Raw genomic sequence first — 14,667 nt, 5'->3', positions numbered from 1 at the left:
CATTCAGCACTACACATTCCCACCTAAACACTTTCTCTTGCACATGTAATTCGTTAGACTGATTACATTCTATATATATACACACATACAGTTACTCGTCTGTCAAATGGGTCACAGTATAAGTTTCGGCTTATTGTCGTCCCAAATATTACAAAATAAAGACAACATTATGGTGGGAGAAAAGCAGGAGTGGGTTGGGGATGGGGAATGGGCACGACCTGTTTCTTTAATACAACAGCTACGAAAACATTTCAATGTCTTGCCGGGTAACTAGAAGGAGTTTATTTTTTGCAGTATTTCGCTTTACCATCTTGCAGCAATTTGAAATTCAATGAGTTAAAATATGTGTGGAATGAACCGTGAGTACCTGTAGACCAGTCGATCTGAACCTTGTTTGGATGGATCTCTTTACATCCTAATACAGTTCCGTGCCTTAATGTTTAGTTCTACCCGACGTGGAGGTGGTGTATTATGATGTGATGAGCACATGTTAATCACTCGAACTGATATTACTGTTGTACCAAGACATGAGCAGCTCACAAAATCTCTCCGTGAGTAAATGTTGAACACCCGACGTGAGGCTGACGTCGGCAGCTCATAAAGCCCTTCATGGGTAAATGTTGAACGCCCGACGTGAGGCTGGTGTAATATGACTTGCGCAGCTCATAAAGCCCTTCACGGGTAAAAGTTCAACGCGCGACGTGAGGCTGGTGTAATATGACTTGCGCAGTTAATAAAGCCCTTCGAGGGTAAATGTTGAACGCCCGACGTGAGGCTGGTGTAATATGACGTGGGCAGCTCATAAAGCCCTTCACGGGTAAAAGTTGAACGCGCGATGTGAGGCTGGTGTAATGTGACTTGGGCAGCTCATGAAAAGCACTCTATAAGAGCATGTTGAACATCCGAAATCAGGCTTGTGTAGTATGGCATGAGCAACGCATAAAAAGCCATCTATGAGTACATGTTTGAGACCTTAACTAGGACGTAAATATACAATAATATAAAGTAAACGTCCCAGGAGAAGCTGTTGTGATATTTAAAGTGGACTACCTGGTTCTATATACTCACGTAGATAGTTGAACAATAGCCGGTATGATATATGATAATGGAGCTCTGCATGAAAGTTTACTCAGTATCTGTCAGATAAACCTAGTATTGTTTGTCATAAAGTCTTCATCCAAGCGGAAATAACCAGTTAACGAATACATAAGACAAGCACAGAATGTCACATAAACAGGTCATTCATTTTCTGTATTTTACAAACTATTCACGTCCGGTAGCTACAGAAGCCCATTGGTAATACAAAAATACGGGGAGAAGTCTAAACTACGATAATATCTCGTAAGTATGAGAATATTTTCTCGTCATTACGAGAATATAGCCTCGTCACAGAAGCGCCCCCAGGTGTTGAATTTGAGAATTATGGACATGTTGTCATTAATTTAACATGTATGGAGTCTGTAGGTGGAGTATTGATAGGTCAAACAGCTATTCAGACTCCTCTAGTGCAATGGACAGAGGCACCGTCTGGTGTTGGAATTGAGAAGTACGTTCGTCACTTGATAGCCCGCTTTAGGTGTCATTGATATATCAAGTATGATGTCTGTATATAATGTATCAGTGGAGTTAAGGTACATCACTATTCCAAATATGATGTCTCCAGGTGCAGTATTAATGGAATTGTGGACTGGACAGCTATTCCGACTGCTGTGCACAAGAGCACCCCCTGGTGTTACCATATAAAAGTATGGGATTGGCTTGATAGCCCGCAATGTTTTTAATATACTAAGAATGAAGTCTGTTCGTGCAGTATTAATGAAGATATATACTATTAGATTTTATTGCAAGTAATGACTGATCCCATTTTAATAACCAACTGCTAACTGCTAACTGCGAACCGCCGAACATGTTCTTTCGACGTCACAGATTTCTAGTATTCATGTACAAGTGTAGTGCCAGACTTTCTGTGGCTTCTACAATCCGTCAATTTATCACTTATTTTGCAACAATGCACACGCATTTTTTTCTTGCAAATACAAGATAGCTTAGGAGATATTTTTTCCTACTTCCAAGAAAATACGGAACCTCGTAATTACGAGAGAATATCCCGTGTTTTCTACTATTTTCACTTATGGGCTTCTGTACATAAGTTTTTAGTTAGTAGATGTAACTTGTCCGTGCACTATACGCAAAAGATTAGCTCATCTCAAAAGGTTGGACTGAGCTATACAAATGTATTCTTCAAAATGTAGGCCAGACAACAATGGCCATGAGGTATCACGGAATAGAGATATCTCTGAATTACCAGTTAAACTTACATGCAAGTGAACCTCTCGTCTAAAGTTCTGTTTAGTTTATATGTGGACAGTAACTAAGAAAATTATCTGTGCCTAGAGGTGAGATATTTGAGCGGACATGTTCCGTATATCTGGGAAGATCTAATCCGTGTAAAGATTTAGTTTGTGGGAAGGTCTCATTTCTGGTGAGAATTTCTCCTTGGTGGAAAATTACATCAAGACAAAATATTGTGAACCTGGCCATGGCTTATATATTGTTACGACCCAAACTGTCTGTCTTATAAAGAGATGGCTTGTTCGAAATACACGACAGTTTAGCCGCACAAAAAATTAACCAAAACCAGCAGATTTTATTTTACAACGATTTATTAGCCTTAACAAGAACAGATAATAAGACTTATACAAATACTAAAGTACTTAAGTTTAACAAGAAAGGATAGCAGTATCTATACAAATACTAAAGTACTTACGGTGTCAAGTCCAAACGGACGCATATATTCCACAATATATATATCACACAGGCATAAATGCTCAGAGGCAAATTCACAAGAGGGAAAATCCACAGTATAACTGAGTGTATGACGAAATATACACAAAATTCCACAGACAGGGTCTGTGTACTAATAAGCACTGTGTATACAAGAGCACAAATTAAACATACAAGTTCAGACCGAACAAGTGCTCGGTGGAGATAGGATATAACAAAGCCAGAGGCTATAGAGATACCAAAATTCAGCACAAATGGCCTACTAAAGTAATACACAGCAAAAGCATCCAAAACTCTCAATGATTCTCCTTTCTCCGTTCTCTGTTCCCTCTCTGTTTGACCTGCTTTCATAGGTCTTATATAGCCTGGTGGAATTGTCTAGAATAAGAAAATTCCTGAACACTTGATGTAAACAAACAGGCACCGAACTGAGCGTATTCTGGAATATTCTAAGGTAGAGGCAGACAGCACTCCCTGAACTTAGCATATGTAAACAGTGGCAAGCTATATTTAGAGACTGACGGCAGTCGTGTACATAACAATATAAAGGAAGCACATGCTCGAATGTTTCGAGTTTGAAATTGATTTACTTTCAATCTATAATGAAAATTAATGAAACATACTTTTACTTTTATGGTTTACTTTGATGCGCTATTAAGATGTCCCATTCAACGTAATAAGTAACGTGGCAATAGCGACCTCCTGTACAGGTGTGCTTAGTGGTTAATAGGCGCAAACAATATATGGAGAAAGTTTGTGTAACAGTATTTATACAAAATTATAATTCTGGAAAATATGTGAGTAGATGTGAAAGATATAGTACGCTTTTGAAGTACAGTTTGTATACATGGCGAGAAGAGATCAAATTATATTCATAAATAAGGATGAAAACATTCTACATAATAATATGTCTGTGTTGTGGGACAGTCTGGAGAAATTTGAAGTGACGTATGTGAAGAGATGCAAAGTGAAGAAAAAGAAAAAAGTCGACCTGATGAAGGTAGTGAGAACACACATCTGTAAAAGAAGGAACTAAAAAATGAACTGGTGCAATATGCTCAGCGTATGATTCTATCTTAATCCCAGTAAGACTAAATATATGGTGTTTATTGAATATTGTATTATTTATTGATTTCATTAATTTGCTTAGAACATACCATGCGTCTTTCCAACATCATTGACAACTGTTGACTCTTCTCTTTACTTGATCCCGTCCTATTTTCGTACTTTATATACCTTCTTTGTTGTTTGATAGTTTGTTTTATTTGTCGTTTTGGAAATTGGCTTTGCGATTATTGACCTGGAACTTTCTTATTGGTTGACGGCTGGTATACGAATGTCTGTTTCGACGCACTGATTCTTACTGCATATACAGATTTGCTACACACATGCTCAGCACTCTAACACAGATAGTTTTAACTGGTGTAAACTATTGAGTTTTCATTCCACGATCTTCAAAACATTTTTGCAAAAGCCTTTTTGTTGGCTCTAAACACTTGAATTTCATGGATAATAAACCTCTTGTCAAATGTGGTCATACATTTATTAATAAAACAAACAGATCTTGCGACCATGGTAATTGTAAATGCCATGACAATGCTGATGTTAATTCTGTAATGACTTAAATTTAATTTAATTGGATGTTGAAACAGGTTATAATCTTTATAATTAGGACCAGTAGGTGTAAGTATACCTATATTTATATTTGAAAGTTTATATAACTGTCTGTTTAGGTACAGGTATGGGTCCTACGTACCGATTTCAAGTAATTATTGCATTTCAAAAGATCTTCGTCAGATAAAATGGCTGGATTTGACGTTCACAATCTTTACAGTAGTATAACACACGACCAATACAACTAGAGGCCATACAATACTGGCTTACTTCAGTCTCTAGTTTAATTCACCAACGTCTTATAAATCATCATTGTCACTGATTGTATTGAATTTATTTTCAACATTATTTCTTTTTGCTTCAGTGATAAATACTATATGCAAATTACGGTAGTACCTTGGGAACAAAAATGGTCCCAGTATTGACAATGTTGTTCATAGGGGCTTTGAAATTAAATTCCATGAAACTATATCTTGTAAACACGGAACTGTGTGTAGTGAAATCTAAAAAAAAGAAAGCAGTGGCAGTGCCATAGGCCTGGACCCTCTGGACAACACGTGTATTAATTAACCACACATTGTTGTACTTTATTCATTTAATGTACAAAATCAACTGTATTGTTGTTTGTCTTAGGTGTAGTAATAGCATATTTTTTCATCTTTCACTGTATATGTCCTGATTACAACACTCTTGCATGTTTGTGCTTGAAGATTTGTTATCTAAGTGACCATTTACTCTTTGGAGACATGCACATATATAAAACCTGACGATCTGCTGTACTTCATTCCTTGATAAGAACAAGACGTTCGAAACTGCAGTTGGAATACAAAGGTGTAGAAGATATATGGATTATTTGTTCATTTTTATGTTGAGGAGATTTTCTATAGAGGCTGCAAAAAAATCCTCTATAAATACATTAATAAAATAAAAGTCTGGTGCTGTCATCATAATACTTCAGTGGTGGCAGCATGGACTCGCCCTGCTGCAAGAACACACAGTGCATATATACACACCTAATGTCTCCACGTTCCTAATATGAATGAAATGCATACATACATACAGCTCTTTATCCCACAACAACTGCAGATTGGACTTTACAGCTTGGCATGCACAGAAGCTTAACACCCAACCCTGCTTCACATGGGAGTTCACATTGGGAGCTATTTTTTGCAGATCTAATTAAAATGTTTCCATGCATATCTGTTTAACAATTAAACAAATTAGCCCACGTCGCAAATTAGAGAAACCGTTGCCTCTACAATTATCCTCAAAACCTAATCATAGGCCTGTGTGCACTAAGAGTCGATCCTGACTGTATCTGAATTTCAGTTTGTGGACAGCTTTGCAAGAACTGTGAGTATGGATGCGATAAAGAAACAGAATTATGCACCGGAAAGTGTAATCCTGGCTGGGATGGTCCCACTTGCTCGAGACGTAAGTAAGAAGGCATCAAATGCAAGTACTCATATACATGCTGTGTGATCTGTAGCAAGAATTCTTTCAGAAATTAACCAATTTCCATCCGTCAACAGTTCTTATATAAACTAAGTTGAATACAACGGCTTCGCGGTAAGACTGAAAATAAGTGCGGTCGCTGTGAGTTCAAGTCCAGCTCATGCCGAATTCCTTTCCGACAGTTCGCGGTAAGGTCTGTCAGCAAATACAACTTGCGGGTAATCTTGGGTTTCCACCAGGCTCTGTCCAATTTCGTCTCACCATAATGCTGGCCGTTGTCTTAGTGAAGTGTTCTTGAGCTAAACACCAATCAAATCAATAAACAACACATTTCAAACAAAAAAGTTTCATCACAGGTGTGCACAGACATTTGGCATATTGATCATATTTGAAATATAAAAACTTAGAGCACAGAGAGTGAAATCAGGGCGGTGTGATAAACATAAAGTAGACATGACCCGCTTTGTCAACATGACAGTAATCCGAAAACATGTTAAGCTATACTCAAAGTTCTAACTTCAAATCTTGCAAGTATTGTACCCGGTTTCCTCCCACCATAATGCTTGTCGACATCGTATAAGTGAAATATTCTTGAGTACGACGTAAAACACCAATCAAATAAATAATTAAATAACAGTTATTGTACTTGTGATAACAGGAAATGTGGCGTTAGGACAAAGAACGACGCAGTCTTCGGTTTATACCGAATTAGGTTTCAGCTTCGTCTCCAGGCTCGCTGTTGACGGTAGGACTGGACATATGTTTTTCAACAAACCGTATACATGTTCTCACACCGAAACAAATCCGCAACCCGCATTCTGGACAGTTACGCTCGATGGAGAGTACAGCGTCTACAGGTTCAGGATATATAACAGGAATGATGTGAACTGTTCATTGTGTAAGTTAGCATATATATATTTATATACTAATCCCATAATTTGCCTGTGTCAGTGATATAACAACAGTGATGTAACTTTTCAACAATCTACGCGTTATATAAATAAACCGCAATTTGATCGGTCACCTGAATTTTCATTGACAAGCTTATCCAATGAAAAAGTACAACTGCATACCGCACTACTTCTATTGTTTGTTATCGTGAAAAAGAAAAATCCCGGCAAGCGAGCACTTACTACACTGTGAGACCGGTTTCCACCGGTTTCTTTGTGCCCAACAGTTTAATTTTTTGGACACTGGATATCCAAAAAATTTATCGCCATGAAATGCACAAAAAAGCAGTGGTGAAAGGAAATGAAGCGCTTGACGCGGTACGCCTAAAACAAGATACTCACCGAGTTCAACGCTCGACGACGACAGCAAATCTCGAAATTAACACCTACAAAGTTACTTTACTACTTTGCAGAGCATCAAAGAGCGGTCCCGTGTGTATGATCTGGTCTGTAACTCATGTACATCAAGATTATTCTTAGATCTAGTTCATTCTATTTGCCACATCGAACAAGACAATTGGTGACCTTCAGATTCAACATTACGTCTACCATCACAAGCAAAGTCCACAACACAACCAAAACTAATCCCTTTGAAACATCGTAGACATTGTTTTCCTGCATTTCTTGCCAAGTTCCAAGATGGTTAGTGAGACCAGCAAATAAGTTTTGGGCGAATTGTTCGCATTAAAAGCCTAACTTTAAATATTTCGTTCAGTTTTTCGAGATCACCGCTCCTTGCACACTGCAAGTCATCGCCCGTCGTCAGTTGTCATAGAGATATGACCTTGGTTTAGCTCACAATTTTGGAACCAAATGTTTCGATAAGTGAGCTATTATGAATGCTGATATTTTCGAGAAAAAAATAATGCATTAAGCTCGTCATCTTATCGTAAACTAATGGACTGGGTTTTTTTATAACAAAGATGGCAGATTTCCTTATTGGTTTCTGGAACTATGTTTACTGAAATCTGTTATTCGGTTCCAACAGGTTCACGTATATGAATATCAGTTCGCATCTCATTTACATACTTGTCAAAACAAACAAACCCATTTTGACTATTTAAAATTACAATGTAATTTGTTACAGTGTAGCTTGACGAGGACGTTTTAAAACATTACCAATACCACTCCCACTTTACCATACATTCTGATGCATTGTTGATACCTTAACATTCAGTTCTGAAGGAAATTTTTGCAAACCTTACTTATGTAGCCAATGCCTGTGCCTTCATCCACAATCTTCAAATCTTCCCAGCCTGTTGTTGACCCATGTAACTGTGGAACCTGTCAAAATTTCGCACCACCATCAGACATAAAATTTCAGGTACAGCTTTTCAAGCACACGTGTGATCAGGGGAAGTCATATTAACAATAGTAAGATAAAGTTCCTTACCCCATTTTCATGTGTGTATGTCTGCCAGTGTTACAACTTATACCCAGAAGAAATCACCTGACTCACACCCAATGAATAGGAAAAGGAAAATGCTTGGAAAAAAACTCAAGCTAGAAAGTTGTGAAAATTAGTGCTAAAAATAGCTGGAACTACATGTATATATGAACGTTCTTTCCGAATCCCGGAATTACTAATTGTCGTCTGTGAAGAAGAAATGTACCTAGTAATTATGTCTAATGAGAGCACAGAAGTAATATACTGACTGGATGAATTCAGATAAACTTTGTGTTACTTTTCAGGTTATCGCCGACTTAACGGCTTTACCCTATCCGTGGGTAGCTCCTCCCAGAATTACAAGGACTGTTACCACGACACCACCACAGCCCAATCAGGTCCCGGGAACATCATTACCAAAACTTGTGTAAATGGTCCTATATTTGGAAACACTGTGAAGATTATGATAACTAATTCCGAAGCCCTTACTCTCTGTGAGGTACAGATTTTCGGCAAGTTATGTGTTTTTGTTAATAGACACATAGTACATGCTGTGGGGTGGAATATTAGGAATTGTCAGCTTCAGAAAAACAATATGCTGACAATTCCTGATATCTACAACATACACCGAAAGAAAGTGTACATATGCTTGCTCAGGTCGATAAACTTTTACGTCGAAGAAGGAGCAAACGATCGGATTGTTTACTTTACAAAGAAGCGAACGTCCGAGGGCACGCAAAGGAGTGCCACTTCTCGTCGACGTAGGATATTACCTTGTGAGCGTAACGTTACCTGCCTTAAGCGTGTTGAAGTTATTTTTAATGAAATATCATGTGACCGCTTATTGGCCACTGAAAACCAAGAATCACCCTAGGGGCTATAATAACTTCAATTGTACATAGCTAAATTTTGTTTTTTCGTCACCCTGTACTCCAGCTGAGAAAGTCAACCATATGCGTATATTGTGTTGCGGTTGTGCTATCCTCAGCTTTTTCCACATGTGAGGAAAGCCATGAGGTCAGCTTGCTACAAGTAAACTAGGTGGTAATGCGAACCAAAAAAGTGATATGAGTGAAATATGAAGTGTCAAAATAACACCTACCCATAAACGTTATTTTAAGATGTCTCTCAGTGTTTTCACAACGTCTGTATGCATCAGTGTGTACCCCTGGGACGTATGGGCAAGAGTGTGAGAACAGATGTGGGAATTGTGCCGAGGGACCCTCTGTATGTAACACAATATCCGGGCATTGTCCGCAGAGAAAACCCATTTGCATGCCGGGATACTCCGGTCTGAAATGTGACATGGGTGAGTTTAACAGTTTGCGTTTTATCTCGTTTAGCATAACAAGATGTACTCCTGTATAATTTGAGTGTCCCACAACGTCATTGTCGACGTCTGTTCACCGTTTCCAACGTGTTTTAGGTCCAAGTTTGATCCTACATTTGATTTTGAATCAGCTGAATAGAGAATACGTATTCCTCGCTTAAAGTTACAGCGAAACATAAAACAACTCAATGACATAATTCTGCTGCAATACATATTCTGTCATATACTTTCGATCTTCGTATATTTACTAAATAAAAGATACGATTGTGAAGAGCGCCATCTTTCCACAACACTGTACTAACATGTTATATACTTTATTGATATCTGTGAACTTTGATATTATTGTACCCTTTAAACTTTCCTATAGTTTCTTGTCGCCTGCTACATCATAATATTTTGTGTCCTTACATACAGCATGCACAGCAGGGAAGTACGGAGCAGATTGTGAGGAGAGATGCGCACATTGTGCTGACAACCAATTAGCCTGTGACACTGCAACCGGGAACTGTTCAAACACAACACCCAGATGCATGCCGGGATACTCTGGTCCGAGGTGTGACACAGGCAAGTCAACTGTTTACGGTGATGAAGACAATTTTCCATACAAACAGCTAGACTCTGTAAAAGAGACTATGAACATATCGGGACATCTCTTCAGTGATTTTTTTGACCGGTGTAACCTTGCAAACGGCGTGTATTTAATATATGAAGGTCCTTTTACACCAGCTGAACTGTTTTAACGTTTCTTTGGTGGAAATGATATGAGTTATGTCAAACATTTATTGTGTCGCCGTTCTAAGGTTTTTGGATTACCTTCATATCTGGTGTAATACACTTGACTCGTTCGTAAATGTTGTTCCTTTAGCTTGCTACGGCTCATATGGTCCCGACTGTGGGACGAGATGTGGTCACTGTGCTAAGTTACCGACAGTCTGTAACGCTACATCCGGGACCTGTGCTGAGAGAACACCGAGGTGCATGCCTGGATACACGGGTATAAAATGTGACACAGGTTGGTCTAGCTCGGTATCATCTCTGATAATATTTGGAATCGCTCGCCCACTTTTGAATATTTATGTATATATTTATTTTTTTATTTTATTTGGTGTTTAACGCAGTACGCCATAATATTTCAAACTGTCGATTTCACAGGAGTACAATACAGTTCAAAACCCAGTGAATGATTCCTAAGTCAAATACACCATAAGTATCTCCGTCGCGCGTTGAGTGAAAACATCCGGTCATTAAGACCCATTATTTTCTAAACCAGATCCAAATTTGCCGATAAACGCGCCCGGTTTCAACCAATCTCGAGAAAAGTCTCAGAAATGGTAGTGGAGAAATTTAATTTCTTAATCAAACGCTCTTTAAATGTATTTCTGACCTATGAGGATATGATCATTTTGATGCTAGACCTGCCCTTGGACAGTTGGGTGTCTATATCTTTATTGCAGTATAATGAAATAGAGGCAATATTAAGGAAACTAATTTTATAGGATTTTCTTAGGCCACTTTCGATATGCAATACAGAATACAGCAATCTAGAACAGTAATAACGGTGTAATTGGTGGCAATGACGCACACGTAACCATTGAAAGTTTCTTGTTAATTTACCCGATTTTTGGTTTTATTCATGTGTGTTAAAGCAAATACTTAATAATAGCAACATGGACATCATAAAGCACCACGACATAAACAGACACAGCAAAACACAGATACAGTGATATTAATTGGAATTTATATTACGTCACTGGTCTAGAATTACTGAAAATGCCTTTTCATCGTTGCATTAAATAAACATTTGACACAAATAATGCCAAGAAACCAAGCTTTCAGGGACCAGTAGTCCACAAGCACAAACCTGTTTTATGCAGATGTACAAGGGAAAAGGCGTAGGCTTCAAGAGTAAATCTACTCCAGCGCTGACAGGTGAAATACTGTGAACTCTTGATAATTTAAGTCACTTGGGTTTTTTCTGATTGTTCATGTAAATACTTAGAAGGTAACACCTCGGCTTAAGTAAAACAAAGCAGTGCTGTTAAATTCATTTGATTAGACGTCACTGGTGTAGAATGTCTCTAAATGCTGTGTCGCCATCACAACTGAAAAACAGTTACATAAAAACAATACACGAGTACTCAGCTTCCGAGACCTATATTTAACCGACAGAACCATGGTTTATGCAAGTATACAAAACAAAACAACACTAAGAATAAAACTAGAGCAGCGACAACAGTGTGATGTCTGGCAGGTGCTCAGCGTTACACCGGTTTCGTGCATCTAGCCAGAGGAGAACCAGATACAAAAATATTTGTCACATATATCTGATTTGCTACTCTCTTTTGAATGTTGGATTGTGAGCATTTTTATACAGTGAATATTAATGTTTTATTATTATTAACATAAATATTAATATTCATAGTTAATATTAACTCACGTTACTTTTCTATCAGAATGCACACGGGGAACTTTCGGTACAAATTGTGAAGAAAACTGTGGCTTCTGCGCCGAAGGGAACGCTGCCTGTAACACTACATCCGGACACTGTCCCGACAGAGAGCCGCGCTGTGCACTAGGGTACTCTGGTCTGAAGTGTTCTACAGGTATGTCTCAGCATATTGAAAAATCGTTTTAAAAAACATTTTACAAGAAGACTCTGCAAGGAGGGGTCATCATTTTAAAATGGTAATTATATATATAAAAAACACAACCATACCACAGAAACGTATAGCAAAAACATTGTTTGAGAAAATGTCCAACAAATATCAGGCTAAACAACAGGGGCGAGGAGCATACGACCCTATTCCCAGTGCTCCCAATTTTGTCTAGTTTATTCACGCATTCACTTTTATTTATCAGTCGACTCTCAGGATTACACGGGAGTAATTGCCGGAAGTGCTGTCGGAATCTCATTTGTCTTGATCATCGGAATCGTCATCATTGTTGTGGTGATGTAAGTTTGAACATTTTTAAATTCGTGTCCAATCGTTTTGTGTTTAATAATAGTAACAAACATGTAACTCATTCACATGTGTAGTAAGATATTTTATTTCTGACAGCATGCCCAAAATGAACTCCCTTAATCCCAGACTCTTCTGCACAGCTAGTGCGAAAATGGAGATAAACTCAAAAATGCGAGCTGGCTGGTGCCAGTGACAGTCGTAGACGCATGCCTTGCTTCTGTTTGAAGAAATTGCGCGAAAAAATGATGTTTTTTTTTGGTAGCTACGACACATTGATAAGTGTTTTGCATAGTACCTCTTGTACCTTCGCCACTCGAATCACAATTACATATTTGCACCTAATTTGATAAACTTTTATGATAACATATTGGAAATAGTATTCAATCTAGTTGTATTGAGTTATGCAAAAGGCTAGGTGGGGATTGCGGCGTGCTAACATATAGCACGAGTGACGTTTTAGATTGACAGTACAGAAGCGCTAAATATAGGGTTTTGTTTTTCGCTGCATGACCATTCCTTGTTTTTCATTAGCAGGAGGAAGCCCAGAAATGTTCAGACAAGTGGCGCTGAGGGCTCTGGACCAAACAGTATACCATTTCAAGAGAGCAGTTCTATTGGTCCGCACGCCATCGACAGAAGTAGAATTCCTGAGTCATCAAGCCAGCGTGATACGTGCGAAGGAAATTCTAATGAAGACCACGCCTACGAAGCCATTCGTCAAAATACCACTGGTGTGCACCAAAATAAATCTTCCCGTTAAAAGAGTAGAAACGTGTAATAAAAGTACATCAACATCAATCAACATTTTACACGAGAAACAATGGCTATTATGGTGTGTATGTGTGTGTGTGTGTGGCTGTGTGTGTGTGTGGCTGTGGGTGTGTGTGGCTGTATGTGTGCGTGTGTATGTGCGTGGATGTGTGTATCTAAAGTAACGTAAAGGTAGACGTGTGGGGGATTTCATTTGCTTTGAAGATAAAAACTATTTGTTTGTTTGTTGCTTTACGTGATACGCAACAAATGACCGCAGTGGTGTATAAGTCTTGCAAAAAGCCTTCCTATTATAAATTAGCTTTCTATACATGTATATTACTCAAGTTAATCATCTGACCAGATATATATATATATATATATATATATATATATATATATATATATATATATATATATATATATATATATATATATATATATATATATATATATATATATATATATATATATCCAGATAAAACCTTCGTTTAAGCTATACATTTTCCTTTGCTTCATGTGGCCGTTGTTTTAGTTCTCAGGATAAAACAGGTCTTGTCGGATGGATTTTATTACGAATAATTAAGTTAACTCATGTAAGTAAATTTATGACAAATCCAGGAAGAGAAATGAAACAACATAATGGTTACAATATTCATCCTAATTGACCTTCGCTCGCAAAGTTTTATTCCATACAGTGCATGTGTTTATATATTATCTGTAGTCGAAGTAAACATGCATGGGCATATTGCATCGGAACAAAAACTGTTTACGAACGAATTGTTGATCCATCTAAAGTGTGGAAATAAAGCAGATACAATGCCTTTGAATTAATGACTTCAATGTTTTCCTGTTGAATGTAAAGCTATATATGCAATGTTACAGAGGCTGCAATATTTTGTAAACATATTTCTGGTCATTTCATTTACGTATAAGAATTTGAGGGTTAATAATCTAATCTTTAAAACCAGAGAAAATTCATTGGTAAATAAAATATACATTGCGCAATCCAAATGGTATGGCGCACAGAAAAACTGAGAATAAGGAATAACGAATGAAGACGTGGGCAAAATTTCATTTATTTATTTATTTGATTCTTAACACTGTACTCCATAGTTTTTCACCCATAAAATGGTGGACATTTTATTTCGAAGAGAAAACAGTGTGCTAGGCGTGCCAGGGACTATCGTGTCCATTGGGAAGTCAACAAGATCTTCATGTTGGTGGAATGAGACGGGTCAATCGACTCCACGAGTGCCTTTCCTCAATTATTGTCACCCAGACTCCAAGAACAATGAAAACGCGTAATAAAATAAGAGAAAGCAGTGACAACATTATGATAGTTTGTATACGCGTCATCGTTGAACGATGAAGACATGGCTTTTCATTTCTTCGTAAATTTTGATATGTAAATTTCAGATTCTATGATTTTCA

At 37.8% G+C, this 14,667-nt stretch overlaps 1 protein-coding gene across 1 annotated transcript; it reads left to right on the top strand.

Moving 5' to 3' along the window:
* Window positions 1–3,691: 3,691 nt before the first annotated feature.
* LOC135463448 (uncharacterized) lies at window positions 3,692–9,231 on the top strand. The gene is made up of 5 exons (XM_064740708.1): window positions 3,692–3,803; window positions 5,728–5,832; window positions 6,512–6,751; window positions 8,496–8,702; window positions 9,179–9,231. Exons 1-5 carry the CDS (start codon window positions 3,692–3,694, stop codon window positions 9,229–9,231), a joined length of 717 nt encoding a protein of 238 aa, XP_064596778.1.
* The last annotated feature ends 5,436 nt before the right edge of the window (window positions 9,232–14,667 follow it).

The sequence above is a fragment of the Liolophura sinensis genome, chromosome 3 (genome assembly GCF_032854445.1).
Source record: "Liolophura sinensis isolate JHLJ2023 chromosome 3, CUHK_Ljap_v2, whole genome shotgun sequence".
Taxonomy (NCBI): Eukaryota; Metazoa; Mollusca; class Polyplacophora; order Chitonida; family Chitonidae; genus Liolophura; species Liolophura sinensis.
This window is presented reverse-complemented; position numbering and strand designations above follow the sequence as displayed.

Coding starts and splice junctions, on each gene's coding strand:
- LOC135463448 (XM_064740708.1), top strand. CDS start 3,692: ATGTCTGTGTTGTGGGACAGTCTGGAGAAATTTGAAGTGACGTATGTG. Junction 3,804..5,727: donor GGTAGTGAGAACACACATCT/GTAAAAGAAGGA, acceptor TCTGAATTTCAG/TTTGTGGACAGCTTTGCAAG. Junction 6,752..8,495: donor TGATGTGAACTGTTCATTGT/GTAAGTTAGCAT, acceptor GTTACTTTTCAG/GTTATCGCCGACTTAACGGC.